At 47.1% G+C, this 15,534-nt stretch overlaps 2 protein-coding genes across 2 annotated transcripts in view; one reads left to right on the top strand and one right to left on the bottom strand.

The window, feature by feature from the left end:
• Window positions 1-244: 244 nt before the first annotated feature.
• On the top strand, window positions 245-589 carry LOC134371185 (adapter SH3BGRL-like). Its single transcript, XM_063088212.1, has one exon. The coding sequence runs from the start codon at window positions 245-247 to the stop codon at window positions 587-589; it is 345 nt and encodes a 114-aa protein (XP_062944282.1).
• Window positions 590-9,833: 9,244 nt separating this feature from the next.
• The window catches only part of CRKL (CRK like proto-oncogene, adaptor protein), a 30,935-nt gene continuing 25,234 nt past the window's right edge, over window positions 9,834-15,534 (bottom strand). The window contains exon 3 of the mRNA XM_063086779.1: window positions 9,834-13,874. Within this exon, the coding sequence (XP_062942849.1) occupies window positions 13,740-13,874 (135 nt within the window). The 3' untranslated portion in view covers window positions 9,834-13,739. The remainder of the gene's footprint in view (window positions 13,875-15,534) is intronic.

Below are 15,534 nucleotides of genomic sequence, written 5' to 3' on the forward strand. Positions count from 1 at the left end.
GCAGACCGCCCCCAAGGTACCCTCAGGCGGCGTTTGAAGAGTGCCGTCTCCCGGTGCTCCCGCTCCCTCCCACCCCTCTCCCCACACATAACAAGGTGTTTTAAATGATACTTTGTTACGTTTTCTTTTCCCCACCTGTCATTATACCAAAAGAACTTCCTGGCCCTAGCTTGATTCCAGCCGTTGCGGCAGCTGCTCCGCAGCCGTTTTCAGGACCCAAACAACCGAAACCGCTGTTCCCAGAATGGTGATCCGTGTACATATTGCATCTTCCCCTGGCTCTACGGCGATTCAGAAGCAGCAGCAAGATGTGCTTGGTTTCTTAGAAGCCAACAAAATAGGATTTGAAGAAAAAGATATTGCAGCCAATGAAGAGAATAGGAAGTGGATGAGAGAAAATGTACCAGAAAACAGTCGACCAGCCACAGGGTACCCCCTGCCACCTCAGATTTTCAATGAAAGCCAGTACCGTGGGGACTATGATGCCTTCTTTGAAGCCAGAGAAAATAATGCAGTATATGCCTTTTTAGGCTTGACAGCACCACCTGGTTCAAAGGAAGCAGAAGTCCAGGCAAAGCAGCGAGCATGAAACTTCAGCTTTCTGCCTTTTAAGCATCTTGAAAAACAAGTCTCCGTTGCTTTTATACAATAACAAAATTATCTTGGCTTCAAAAGAAATAGGCTTATTGTTGAAATAATAGATTAGGGGCCGACCCCGTGGCGCACTCGGGAGAGTGCGGTGCTGGGAGCGCGGCAGTGCTCCCGCCGCGGGTTCGGATCCTATATAAGGATGGCCGGTTCGCTCACTGGCTGAGCGCGGTGCGGCTGGTCACAAAAATGACAAAATAAATAAATAAATAAATAAATAAATAATAGATTAGTTGGTGTTTTCACATGCAAACAATCAAAATGAATACATAATTAAAATGTGAACATTATGGTGAGGAGAATGGGAGATGATAATAAAATTTTAAGTAGATATCATAGAATAGTATTGTTATCTGCCAAGGCATTTTTAGACACTTCAGTGATTTTTTTTTTTTTTTTTTAAAGATGACCGGTAAGAGGATCTTAACCCTTGATTTGGTGTTGTTAGCACCACGCTCACCCAGTGAGCTAACCGGCCATCCCTATATGGGATCCGAACCCGTGGCCTTGGTGTTATCAGCACCGCACTCTCCCGAGTGAGCCACGGGCCGGCCCCACTTCAGTGATTTTTACAAAGAAAGCACCCTATGCCTTTTTTGGTATTATTATTGCAGCTTAAGTATATCTACAGCTTAATGTTGGGGAATTTAAAAAAGAGGAAGAGAGAGAGAATATCTGTCTCTTGTTCCCAAATTGCCTCATTAACTTACTGTACAAGAATAAGTAACTTTTTGATGTGATGTTATTGTGATTAAAAAGTACTTGCAGGAAATGTTTATGATATGTTAAACATTGTAATTTCCTGCGATAATTATAACATTCCCAGTCTTTTGTAGATGAAACTTCTATGTATTGAACCACAAGTTATCCTGGCTTCTGAATGTAGCCTATCATTGCATACAGAATACATGACTTTCCACAAAAAAAAGCAATAGATGCATTCAGTTGACAAGTTCCTTGTTTAACTACATAGCTATGATGACATCATGTTTCTAAGTTGCTTGACTCATTGAAATACGCATGTGTATGTCATGGAAGTGGAATGGCAAGCAAGTTTAAAATGGCATCCTCTGCAAAGAGCTCAGACTTTTAATTAAATATTTTAAAATAGGTTGGCATTCATTGCCCAAGATTGGTTTTCCTTGAGTTTTCACTAAAAGAAATCTTAGTGGTTTTCCCCCCTTTAAAGCAAGTTGTGATCATAAATGCCACTATCTCTCAAATATCTGACCTTTTTGTTTCAGTTTAGGCATATATTGTGTGAATGCATTAATCGATCTTTTATATGCCTCTATTCCAGTGAAAAGCACAAGTATCAGATGAAAAGGGAAACTAAAAATATTAATTCTGAAGACTTCTAAAAAGATAAAAAAAAAAAAAAAAAAGGGCCGGCCCGTGGCTCACTCGGGAGAGTGCGGTGCTGATAACACCAAGGCCCCGGGTTCGGATCCCATATACGGATGGCCAGTTCGCTCATTGGCTGAGCGTGGTGCTGCCAACACCAAGTCAAGGGTTAAGATCCCCTTACCGGTCATCTTTAAAAATAAATAAATAAATAAAAAGATAAAAAATATGGCATAAATCACTTACCCAGAAGATGTACATATTGTACTTTAGTTACATAGTACTTTATTACTAAAAGCAAATACCTTTTACTTTCAACTACTTTATCATATCCGTTGTATGCAAGTCTGTACTCTTTGCCAAAATCAACATATAATGAAGACATGGGTTTGTTTATGGTGATTCAAACTTGATGCAATGCTTTAAAATAAACTCAGTACTTTTAGAAACATAAAAAAAAAAAAAAAAAAGAATTTCCTGGGTCTCCACAAACCGTGACGCCCCTGGTGTTGCGCGCCCTCCTCCAAGAAGCCTCCTCCCTGACCAGTCTCCCCCAGCTCTATCAGGCTGGTTATCCTGGCTCCTAGCACCCGGTGTTTCTCTATCCTGACTGTCTGGGTCTCTGCGTTGTGGCCAGGTAAAGCTTGTCCCCCCAGCCCACTGGAGTGCAGACACTATGCAGGAAATGAATGAATAACTCACATTCCAGGGAAGTGATGTTTTGTCCTATTATGGCTTCTTTGGCAGCTTGTGGTGGGTCCTCTTTTTTTGTTTTGTTTTGTTTTGTTTTTTTCCCCCCATCTTTCCCCTTTCTGGGCCTTACTCTCCTCTCCTGTAAGGAGGACAATAATGACAGCAGGCATTACTGCCAGGCCTAGCCAACTTTCCCAGGTAGTCCCTTATTCATGCCCCACCCATCCATCTTATAGATGTAGGCAAGCACAACCCTATTCCCTGCCCTTCACCACATCTTATATATGGGGAAGATGGCTCAGGGAGGCTGATTCTTGCCCAGGAGCAGGACCGGGACCTGCATGAGCCACACTCAGGCAGGTGGTGTGGTGCCTGTGCCTGGAGGGCACATATGGTTCGGCTTAAGCCAATCTTCTGTGGCTATGTGTCATTTCCACGGTGTGATTATTGCCACTGCCACAGAAGGGGTCCTGTCACTGAGCAGATGGCACTGCTTGGGACTGGTGCTCTTGGCCTCCAACCAGTTGGCCCCCTTAGTACATACCTGCTGATCTTACCACCTCCCCCCTTAGAGTCACACCCTAGTCAAGAAGACAATGTGCCACATAAATAACCATGGCTGTGACTTTGCATGCATTTATTCCTTTCACCACCTCCAAGTCTGAGGGCCTTTCATGAGGCAGCTCTACTAGGCCGCTTTTGGTTTTAGCTTTTGCTCCATGAAGATCTAGTAATTTCTGCCCCACCATGGGGCAGCAGGAACTGAGAAGGAAGGGTCTCTTTGTATCATCTCTATTTCCTAGATGGAGAAACTGAAGTTCAGAGAGCTTGGGGACTCCCCAAATTCACACAGCTGATCAGTGGCAGAGCAGGGCCTTGAACACTGGCAGGCTGGCTCTGCTGTGTTAAGCTGTGAGGTGGAGGTGTGGGAGTGGGAGAGGAGAGGCCAGCAGGCTGAGACAAGGCTACAGGGTCTCCAGTACACAGTTCAAGTCCTGTTTCGTGACCCAGGCAGTCACAGAGCTCTGCCCCAGCTTCCCCAGGACATGTGGGGCTAACTGTAGTGCACTCCCCCATGGGACTGCTGCCAGGACACCATGACAGGTGCAGAGACAGGCATGGGACATAGGCAGTGCTCAGGAAATGGGGTGGGAGCTGCTGAGTTTGGAGTATCTGAGATAAAACTTGGGAGACAGGTCAGTGTGGGGGCTGTGAGGAGGCCAACAACCTGGGGAGACATACTGACATGGGGCAAGTGAAGCCCTGACATGGGGCAAGTCCATTGTATCACCCTTAGCCCTGAGGACTGGGCTTGAGGTTCCTGCTGCCCCATGGTGGGGCAGAAATTGCTAGATCTTCATGAAGCAAAAGCTAAAACTGAAGGCAGCCTAGGAGTGCTGCTTCATGAAGGGCCCTCAGACTTGGGGGTGGTGCATGTGGACAAGGGGACCCAGGAAGACTCAGGAGGGAGGTCCTGATCTTGCCCCGAGGATGATTCTGGAAAGGCGATAGCATTCCAGCAGCGTTGGCAACACCACATAGGGCAAATGATTGGGCTTCAGTGAGGTGACCTGGGGTGCCTGAGAGCTTCCCCCAGACCCAGCAGACACCCCAAAGGTAGGGAGGGGGTTGCTGAGGTTTGAGCAGTGAGTATGGGGAGGATCAGCCCATGGCCTGGGAGAGGGGCTGATTCCTAAGCACTCCTAGCCCTGGAGCACCACCACTATGCAGCAAGCTTGTCCCTGCCCTCCTTACATCCACCCTCTGCTGTCAGTCTCCCCTGTTCCCCAACTCCCTTCAACCTAGTGTCACCAAGCAAGAGTGTGCAGGATGGTCCTTTTTTAGGTAAGAAAGTGAGCAAGCTTCGAAGTCTAACTATGGGATTGACACTGGCGCCCCCTGGAGGCCGGCCTTAGGGTATGCAGCGCCCTCCCTGAGCCTTGGGTTTCTGAGGGCAGAGGGCAGGTCTAGGGTCCTCTTCCCTGAAGGCTGAGGTTGGCTTCCAGGTGGGGAGACTTTAATTTAACTGACTGAACCCCTGGAAATGTTGAGGGACTGATACAACACAGCCAACACCTGAGCCCAGGCCAGCTGTGCTGAGGGGCAAGCTGGCAGCAAGTGGTGACCACAGCTGCGTGGTGATTTATTCGTAGGGAAACATAGGCTGGGGGATTGGAGTCTGAGCCAACCCCATTTTCTGCCCCATCCCTGACTCCCTGCCTCACCCTGGCTATTGCAGCCGAGCTTCTCCCCAACCCAGGTCTTTCTACATAGGTGTGACCAAGGTGTCCCCAGCACCCACTGGACTAGCTAGGGCTCTCCAACTCTGTGTTCAAGGTCAGCTCCAGCTCCACCGACTTCTTCAGCCATTGCCCTCCACAAGTTGCTGGATTTGCTACCAGTACAATCCTGTTCCCAGACTCTGGGGCAACAGTCTTAATCCCAGTCCTCAAGGAGGGAGGTGGCAGGAGCTGAGGACAGGTGGGCCCGTAGGAGTTTACCAGAGGGGTGGAGAAGAGCATCCAGGCAGAAGCAACAGTGTGGGCAAAGGCAAGGAGGTAAGACAGCAAATTCCAGGGAACTCAGAATGTGCCAGTCTAGTCTAACTTGGGCACTGAGTCCTGGGCAAGGCCCTGGCATGGAGAAGGGCTAATATGGAAGGACCAGGAGGAGCTGGGTGAAGGGTTTTCATTACATGTGTCTTCAGGAAAGAAACATACCAGCAAATAGAACTAGCCTTGGACTAGAAGGGGTAAGGGTGGGGCAAGAGGTCAGGAGACGCATGGGGAAAAGGCTGTAGGGTTGGCCCTGCTCCCATGGCCCTTAGATCCTCTGAGGATTTTCTTTTTTTTTTTTTTTTTTTTTTTTTAAATGACCGGTAAGGGGATCTTAACCCTTGACTTGGTGTTGTCAGCACCACGCTCAGCCAGTGAGCGAACCGGCCATCCGTATATGGGATCCGAACCCGGGGCCTTGGTGTTATCAGCACCGCACTCTCCCGAGTGAGCCACGGGCCGGCCCCTCTGAGGATTTTCTATCATCAAAAGATCGGCAACAGGGCTGGTTGGTTAGCTCAGTTGGTTAGAGCACGGTGTTTGTAACACCAAGGGTATGCAGTCCTGTACTGGCCAATTGCCAAAAAAAAAAAAAGAGGATCGGCAAAAACCTCCGCACATGACAGATGGACTAGTATAGCTCTCTTAGCCACATGTTGGAATATTGTTCAGCCATAAAAGGTGTCTACAGAAGGAGTGTGTAGTGGATTGCATTATGTCCCCCCAAAACTCACTGAAGCTTGAATTGTGTCCCCTAAGTTTTATGTATTAGAAACTTAGCCCCCAGTGTGACTGTTAAGAGGGTGGGAAATCCTATTATGGTAATTGAAAGGTGGAGCCTTGAAGAAAGAATTGGATTGTAGGACCGTGCAGTAGTGAATGGATTAAAAATGGTGGTCAGGGGCGTGGTCCTGAGGGCTTTAAAAGAAGAGGAGAGTCTCTCTTGCTCTCTCTGCTTTCTCTGCTGCCACCATCTTGCAATGTGAGACTCCTGGGTAACTGTCGCCACCACCAGATGGACTTTGGATTTCCCAGCCTCAGAAACTGTAAACAAATAAATTTCATTCTTTGTAAATCACCCCGTCTCAGGTATTGTCTTATATCACACAAAAAGGACTAGTACAGGATGTAATAGCATTCTATTTTCTTATACATTACTGGTGAAAGTGTAAATTGAAGCAATTCCTACAGAGGGCTATTTGACAACAGCTGGCAAAATTGCAAATGCTGGACTGGCTGGGTAGCTTCATTGGTTAGAGCATGGTGCTGATAACACCAAGGTCTAGGGCTTGGTTCCTGTATCAGCCAGTCGCCAAGAAAAAAAAAAAAATTGCAAATGCTCTGAGCCTTTGACCTAGCTATCCCACTCAGAGGAACACCTGAGATTGGGAAGGACCTAAATGTCCTCAATAGTGGACTGTCAAATGAGTGACAGTACATCCATCTCATGGGATACTATACAGCTAATGGAAGGGAACAAAGACAATATGCTGATTCACAACAATCTCTAAAACAGATTTGGGGGATAAAGCAAGGTGGAGAACAGCTATCTATGTTACCTTTGTGTAGAGGGAAAAAAAGATTGTATAATACATACAATGTATGTGCTTGTATGTTATAGACTAATTCTAAAATAAACTGAAAGTCAGAAAACTCTGGGGAGTGTAAGGGACAAAGTGGAGGGAGATCTTTCATCAGACACCTGTCTCTTGAATGCTACATCTTACGGATGTTTTTCCTTCAATGTCAAAGTAGAATTCCCCGAATTCCTCGGTGCTATTCTTAGTGAGCTCAGGTGGGCTGCAAACCGCCATTCCTGCAGGCTGGCACGGGGGCCTGGGTCCCTCTCCTGGCAGCCCTGTCCAGACCCCTCCTCCTCTTGGCCCCCGCCCCGGAGGCAGTTACTGGGCAGACCACTCACTCCTTCCCTCCTGGACTTGGCTGTTGGGGGGCTGCGAGCACCCGCTCAGAGGGCTTCCCCTCGTCCGTCGTCCTTCCTTTCTTCCTCCTTCAGACTCCTTATCCTGAATAGTGGGTTCCCCGGGGCCCTCCAGCGGGGCCTCGCTCCCTGCTAGCACTGGCAGAGCTTCGAGCTCCTCGCCTCCCCTCCGGGACCTTTCAAGGGCACAGGTTACTCAGGGCCAAAAGCCCAGGAAGTCTTGAAAGGGGAAATGCGATGGCCCTGTTGAGCGTCCGTCTCACCGCCGCCCGCTCCCCACCCCACCTCGGCTGCGACAGTGTGGGGACCGGCTGTAGCTTGGTCTGGAGATGGGGCCCGGTGTAAGGGGTCTAGAGGATGCAGAGCCGGGCGCGGCCCGGACAGGTGGGCGCCGAGGTGGTAGTAGTCATGAGAACCGGCAGACGAGGTGGTCGTCCAGGGTCCAAGTGATGCGGCCGCGCAGGGGCCGGCGCTGCAGCGGTGTCGCTGAGCACGCCTGCCGGAACCAGGCGCGTGTCGAGCCCGCTCGTCTGTTCAGGGGCCCCTGACCCCGCCTGTGGGCTGCCCTGCCGCCGGCGACCGGGACTGTCCACCCGCTGGGTCTCCCCCCAGAGGCGGGCAGGGAGGGCGCCCAGAAGTGGAGTCTGACCCCGCGCGGGGCTGGGATCCAGCCGCCCTGGCCACCGGCCGGAGTCCCGGCGGACCCCGGCCTCCCTCTTACATCACCGGGCAGAAGATGGACCACAGCCCTTTGTCCGAGGGCGTCCAGGAACTAGAGCCGCAGAGTGAAGGGGTTATTGGAAAGTGATTCTTAAACTTCGCAGCATATTAACACTCCCCCCTCTGGAGAACGTTAAAAGCTCCAGCACCCAGTCCCATGAAATCAACCTGGTAGAGGACAAGCGGTGATGTCTGAAGGCTGCAGGTCACCGAGTCTCAGGAATCAGGAAGGGAACGCACGTTAAGGCAAAGCCCGGCGCTCTCCCGGCCTTCAGCCCGAGCTGCTCCCTTGGCCTGGATTACCTGTATTTCCCTTCCTCTAGACAGCCAGAAAGCCTTCCCGAAACCGCTTGGCTCCAAAGGGCCTCCGCTCTGGAACAGGCATCATAACTTCCCCATCTCGCCAGGATTCCCCTGCGTTCCAGCTCTGACTACAAACGGGGCAGTCCTGCTCGCTGCCCTCTTAAGAACCGGGGTGTGCACGGAAGACTGCAAGAGCAAGGTTAGGTCATAACAGTTGGCTGGGGGCCACCCACTTGGCCAAAGAGCCTCCCAGAACGACGAAATGGAGAGGGGCCTGCGAGAAAAGCCTTGCTGTATCAGGTGTCAAATTTTTGCTGCAGGGGTAAGGTTTTTGTTTTTTGTTTTTTTTTAAAAAAGATGACAGGTAAGGGGATCTTAACCCTTGACATGGTGTTGTCAGCACCACACTCTCCCAAGTGAGCCAACCGGCTGTCCCTTGGGGTATGGTTTCAAGAGCCAGGAGCTAGCCTCTGCCGGAGAGCTCTGCCGCTGATCTAGCAGAAGCACCCACGCGGGGTCCCACGTCCAAGGGCTTCCCAGAGGAAACCAGTCCAGCATTGCTGACCAGGATACAAACCATTTCAAACAGAAGGTATTCTTCAAAGGTATCTCTGGGGTTTTGTTTCTTCCAGAATAATTTGAGTTTTGATATTTCCATTGAAGACAGACTTTTCTTTCCAATTCAGAAGAACCCTGAAAGTAGGAGCCAGGGACTACATTTTAGCAGCATAGTTCTACATAAATATGGATTGATATTATTTCCTGAGAAATACCACAAGAAAATTTGGACCTGTCAATACACACATAAATAGGCATGGAAATAGAGTATAGGATAAAATGTGCTGAGAGCTGGGGTAGTGGGGACAGGGACTGGCTGAGGGGTTGTGTCGTCAGTATGAGGCCTTTAGGGAAGTCAGTGGACTCCCCAACACTTCAAGTTGTCCACTTGAAGGTCCTCCAGAGTCATCAGGAAGGCCATATACAGACAGGAACAGAAAAGGACTTAAGAAAGCTGGACAGGGAGGGGGGGAGGGAGAAGGGAGGGAGGTTTTGGTGATGGGGAGCATTAATCAGCTACAATGTATATCGACAAAATAAAATTTAAAAAAAAAAAAAAGAAGGAGGGAGTCTGTGGGGGTAGTGGTTATGCAAAGGAAAGACTGAGGTGGAAAAAAAAAAAAAAAAGAAAGGTGGACAGATACCATGCCCTGACCTGGGATGAGGCTGCTTGAAACCATTCGATTCTGCTAGCTCATGCTGAACAAATATTTAACAGAATACTTCATATATGGGTGCCCAGAAGAAGGAAAAACATCCAAGTTTTTTTGCGGTGGTGCAACTCATGGGAAATACTACCTCATGCTCAGAAGGCTGAGACTGAGCACCAGGCTCCCATACAGCACCCACTATGCTCACACACTAGGATCCAGAGTCTTCTTTTTTGGAAGGAGGCTCCAAGTTGTCCTCTTCTGGGTGCCTGAGTGTGGGAAAGGGCTGATGCAAGTCCCCACTCTAGCCCTCAGTTGTCAGCAGCAGCGCGGCTGGGTCTCTGAGGAACACCAGAGGTTTAACCACTGCTCAACTGCTCGGGTGCTGGTGGGGGCTGACTGAGGAGACACTGAAACACCAAAGCCACCGCCACCACCAGCTGATGCAAGTTTTATTGAGACAATGTACAAACAGGCCATGGAAACAAGGGTTTTGATGCTGGGACCAGTAACGTAAAATGGAATACAAAAATAAAAAGGCACTAATCTGTTAAGAAAAGACACTCGATGTGTTCTAAGAATATAAGTCATTTAATACTGTTAATTTTATAGCACAAAATAAAACAAGCTATGATCCCCAAAAATAATTTTAAAAGCTTACACAGAAAATATTATTGCCTGAAGTTTATGATCTTTAAGTTATAGGTCAAAAGAGTTTTATGTTGTTGTTGTTTTAAAACACACAGTGAAGACCGTCTAGAAGCAAGGCCACTGTTCCTCCTGTAGGGACAACAATCCTGTCTCAGAGAACTGTCCTTCCATTCCTTTAGAATATACAACCAGCTCAGTGTCCACACTGACAGCAGTTACCAGGGACATAGTTCTCTGGTCCCAGAGGGTGGAGTTTGAGGCAGAGCTCAGTGGTGTCCACAGAAAAGCATTAGTCTTAGGTACTGTGTTAAGACAATCAATAATTCGTTCATTTTAAGAGGTTAATGAACATAATATTAAAGGGTTAAATTATAAACACCTGGCACAAAACCATGTCATCCCTTTTCAAAAAAAAAAAAAAAATGTTCATATTCCTCTGAGCAAACATTACAAGAGCAGTGGCCATCTGTCTCAGGCCCGCCTTGTCTGTAAACAGCTGTAAAGGAAAGCTAGCACAGTGACAGGGATGCGTGAGCTCCAAGGAGGGTGTAAGCTGTCCTTCCCTCCTTTCAGTTTTCCAACCATGAGCACAGAAGATGTTTAGCTTGGGTGACCAAAGTCATCAAATGGCAGCCAGTCAATGCATCCTCCTCTTCGTCAACCATGTCATCAGGTGGTAATACAGCACAGACATGACAGGGCAATACCTGTATTGGAGGTCCTTCCCAGGATAAACAAGTTTTTAATGAAACTGTAAATGCCCTCTAGTACATAATTTGTTTCCTTCCCAGGTGAAAAACCATAATGAGTTAATTTAACATCCAAATATTTTCTTAACACAGTAGAACACATCAAGTAGCAGTAATGAACAATCATAAAAAGAAACCATCTGGGTCAGATATGCATTGCTCTATGAAGCACAAATGTCTTCCCAGACCAGTGGGGAACCCAGGCATGAAGCTGAGGCAGGGGTGCTGCTTTTCACATATTTAGTGTGAAAAAGAGAAGTGCCCTGCCCCATTAAAAAACTAATAAGGTTCCAAGTCAAAAAGTTACTACTTTTGGCACATTTCTTGAAAGTTCAGAACTCAAGGTTCACTTTATTTTGAGCACTGAATCTCCTGGGCAGCCCTGGAGACATTTACCTAGGCTAAAGTAATAAGCTGGTTCATTACGAAGCCAAACCCTAGGCTTATGGGGTGTTTTGATTCTCAAGTGCTGCACACAAGGTGGGTCTTGCTATTGCTCAGTGACATGGCTGAAAAGAAACCTTGCTTTCCAAAACAGCCACATACTTCTTTTGCTCTGAGCCAACCCTATCAAATTAAAAGGTGGAGCCCTTCAGCTAAATGTTTTTTCATTTTTTTTAAATCTGGTTTTAAAAGGCCTTAGGGTTTGTGCTCTCTTTGAACAAGGCACACATTCCACCTTATGCTCAACTCCTCACTCAAGTGCAGGTGCCAACAAGGGTAAGGCTGAACTGGATCACCGGCAGAAAAGCAAGTGCTGTTTCAGGGCAGAGTTTGGGGACTCTATCACATGCCCACCACTTGTGGGTGCTAGGCTGGGCCTGAACTCAGAACAAGCTGACCAAACAGACCTAAACAGAAAAGGTAACTGCAACGGACAAACTTCAGAGCAGGAGGTGGCCACAATTCTCACTGGTTAGGAAGATGGACAACCATGTTGATATTTTTCCCAACTGACCATTAATTTTTTCACAAGAACACTCTCAAGATTCTTTTTTTTTTTTTTTTTTTTTTTTTGGTCGTTTTTTCGTGACCGGCACTCAGCCAGTGAGTGCACCGGTCATTCCTATATAGGATCCGAACCCGCGGCGGGAGCGTCGCCGCGCTCCCAGCGCAGCACTCTACCGAGTGCGCCACGGGCTCGGCCCTCAAGATTCTTTAATATGGCAGTTACCTGCCTGATGGAATACTGATTTAAAGAAAAATTGGAAAAAGAAGAAAAGAAAAATGGTTGTTTCACTGGTTCTGTCACCAGAATATATTGCTCTAAGCCCAAAATCTAAGAATCTCCACAGACAGGGCCATAGTTACAGCAGATGCTCAGTAAATGACACAGTTACTCATTAGGTTGTTGCTATATTTCTAGATCTGCTGTATGCATTCTGAGCTGAGGCTCGTCTTCACCAGGGCCCAGAAGGGAGAGCAGACTGAACTGAATAAAGATTCCAGAATTCTAGGGCCGACCCTGTGGCGCACTTGGGAGAGTGCGGCGCTGGGAGCGCAGCAGTGCTCCCGCCCTCGGGTTCGGATCCTATATAAGGATTGCCGGTGCGCTGCTCACTGGCTGAGTGCAGTGCGGCTGGTCACAAAAAGACAAAAAAAAAAAAAAAAAGATTCCAGAATTCTAGTCTGCTGCGTGCAACAGATGAGGGATAGGTCACACACATTGGTACCAGCTGGCTTGTATGAACAGACCTCTTTTAACTAAAAGGAAAAAGCTTTAACATCAACACACTGAGTTAATGGTAAATTGTTTAATGGTTCTCCCCAGTTACTAAAGCACTCGACAAACTCATTAACCAATTTCCAGAGTTTGCATTTCCTTTGCTTGGGAGCATCACAGACCCTTAAGACTGTGGAACCAGTATTAGCAGCACTATCTCTCTCTGACAGCCTGGTAAGGTTGGGCTGGGGGCAGGGAGGACTGGGCTTCGGTGAGTATAATTTAATGATTTGATTTAATGATTCATTAATAAATCCAATGATTCTATGAAGAACCTCACTTTTTAAAAAATTTAAGTCCTGTACCTTAAAGGGTACATTCACTGAAAAGCTGGACAGAAAATTGGCCAAGTGCTCCACCACTCCCCCACCCCTGATCCTGTCACTGGCAAAGCAAGCAAGCAAAGGTTTCCCTAAAGCACCCCCACTCTGATGCTTCTGGAGACAAAGTAATCCAAGAGGCTGTGCACACGACTGCTGACTTCTTTTGTGTTGTTTGCTATATGGCAAAACAAGGAACTACTGGCAACCAAGACAGTAGAGGCCTCTGCTTCGGGGTTCTTTTCATATTCCTTTAGTTACAAAGGCTCCAGTTTAGAAGCTCAGAGGCAGGCGTCATTCCTTGGACTATCACAAAAATCCAACCTGCTACTTAAAATCCTGTTCAGAACACACAAGTCTAATTAGTCTTCCAAAACCAAACCAAACCAAACCAAAAGAAAAACTATATTTGGGGTGGGGGGTTTAGAATTGTCTCTTCCTTAAGGTTCATTTCCTCTATTGTCCAAAGAAAAACAAGATGGCAGCTAAGTCACTGCTTTGTGGAATAGCAATGTGCACTATTTCACCACAGCCTCAAGCTTTCTCTGACGAACATGACAGAATCAGTCCCAAGTACAAACAGGGCAATGAGAAGGAAGACCCTTTCCTTGTCAACTTCTCTCCACTTGTGTGCTTCCACTAGTATTTCCAGTTTATGATGCAAAAGAATTCTAAAATCGGCTATTCTTTGACAATACGACTATGATACAAATGCCATGAGGCAGCCACTGTGTGCATTCCAAATGTGTATGAGAGACTGCCAGTCTGCAGAAAGCTGGACGTCGGCAATGCAGTGTAACTTGCCTATGAGAGAGAATGCTTTCCCACTTCAAAGGAGACTATGACAGGCAGAACAACAAAGCAGCAGGAAGCAGGGCAACAGCAATCACTCGTTTTCTTCTGGGTTTTGAGGGTCAATGATTTTGACGTGTGTAAAGGGGAAAAGCCCTTTACGCCCATTCACCTCGCCTTCCCACTGGCCATTTATGTTCATCCTTGTGACTTTCACAATGTCACCAACCTGTAGGGATAAAGAAGACAAAGTTAGTATTTCTCTGCAAACAAGAAAAAGTTTACATTAAATCACAAATAATATCCTATTCATAGGAAACTATTAAATTTTTTTTCAGGGCTAATCTTTTTTTCAGGGCTTAAACCTAAAAATCAAGCAGTGCCAAAGGTAAGTCATTAGCAATAAGCCCAGTGCACGTCTCCTCAGTTGGCAAGAATGCATGACAAGAGAAGCAGCTCTGAGCACAAGGCAGCCTTTCCCTACCCCCATACTGGCTACCAACCCCAACAGGACAGAAATGAACTCATGACTCTCTGAGAACGGTTAAAGTCATACAAAAAGGTACATTACAAAAAAATCCATCTCCACCCAAATTTACATGGGATGGAATTGCTGTCACCAAGATCTCTTTTACCAGGCCACCTCCCCTGAGCAGCAATGATGTCTCCCTGAGTTGTCCATTCCCTGCCCCCTCCGTGGTGCAGTTGTTGGGGGAAGGAAGCCCAGCTCTGAGAATCTTAAAACTGCAGGGTGATAAGAATTCTATTTACTGCCACAGGATAGGCACCAGTTAGGGGCTGGTCTGCTCATCAAGAAGGTAGGAATTTTACTTTGGAAGTGGTTTTCAAATTGTTCTGGACATCCACAGACTATAGGAAGGTGCTTTAAGGGTCCAGGGTCCAACAAATGTCTGACTGGGACTTCAATTTTTTAAAATTATATTTTATAAAGTTATAACCTCTGACACATTAACTTGTGCTGCCCTGGTAAGCTGCTTTTTATGCAGACTTTCCTTGGAATGAAGCTTCTTCTGCCATGTGTCTTACTGAAGACTATCCCCCAAATATCTAAAGGCTTAAAAACATCTACCACCACTTGCAACAAAATAAAGTTAGAAATAAAATGTATGCTGGGAGCTAACATAAGACTGCATCTGTCATTCCTAATGTTATTTCCTATCTCTCCTGCCCACTGTAACACTTAACTATTACCCCCAATTGCTTTTTTAAGAAATTCTTATAAATATCAACTCACAAAATACATTTATACTTAAACTTTTTAATCTGGCATATATTGGGGTTCTGTGCAACATTTCATGTTGAAAAGAGAGGTCTTTAGCTAAAGCTACTGGTCTAGCACATTGACTGCTTGCCTGGAGTCACCAAAGATCCTACAGTTGCTGAGTCAGCTTTAGAAGTCTGCTGCAAAAAGCTCAGGCCTTGCACAGTGAAGGCCAGCTCTGCTCTTGCCACTGTTGCTACTTTGACACAGGCCTCTGGCAAAGCCACACCTGCCTTTGCTTGTTACTAGATGGGTCACTGCACTGAGGACTGGACTCCGGGTGCCCAGAGAACATACATCTTGCCTTAAGTACATAATCTTAGACTGCCTTAGCTGATGTTTGATAAATGTGGAAGAGAACAAAATCTCACCTTCCTGAAAATCTTGCCCTGGGTAGCACTCTCCTGCATCATCTTGGGTGAGCTCTTCCCTCCAGCCTGGGGGCTGTGAAGGTGCTCTCACCTCCTGCTAACTACTCCCACCTCCAGTTCCCCCAGACTACTATCTGGCTGTACCTGGCCAGCAACCCTGCCCTGAGCCACCTGCTACAATCTATGTCGTAGCAGTCCAATCATCCCAACTCCCAGTCACCCTTCTCTCCTACAGC

The sequence above is a fragment of the Cynocephalus volans genome, chromosome 2 (assembly GCF_027409185.1).
Source record: "Cynocephalus volans isolate mCynVol1 chromosome 2, mCynVol1.pri, whole genome shotgun sequence".
Taxonomy (NCBI): Eukaryota; Metazoa; Chordata; class Mammalia; order Dermoptera; family Cynocephalidae; genus Cynocephalus; species Cynocephalus volans.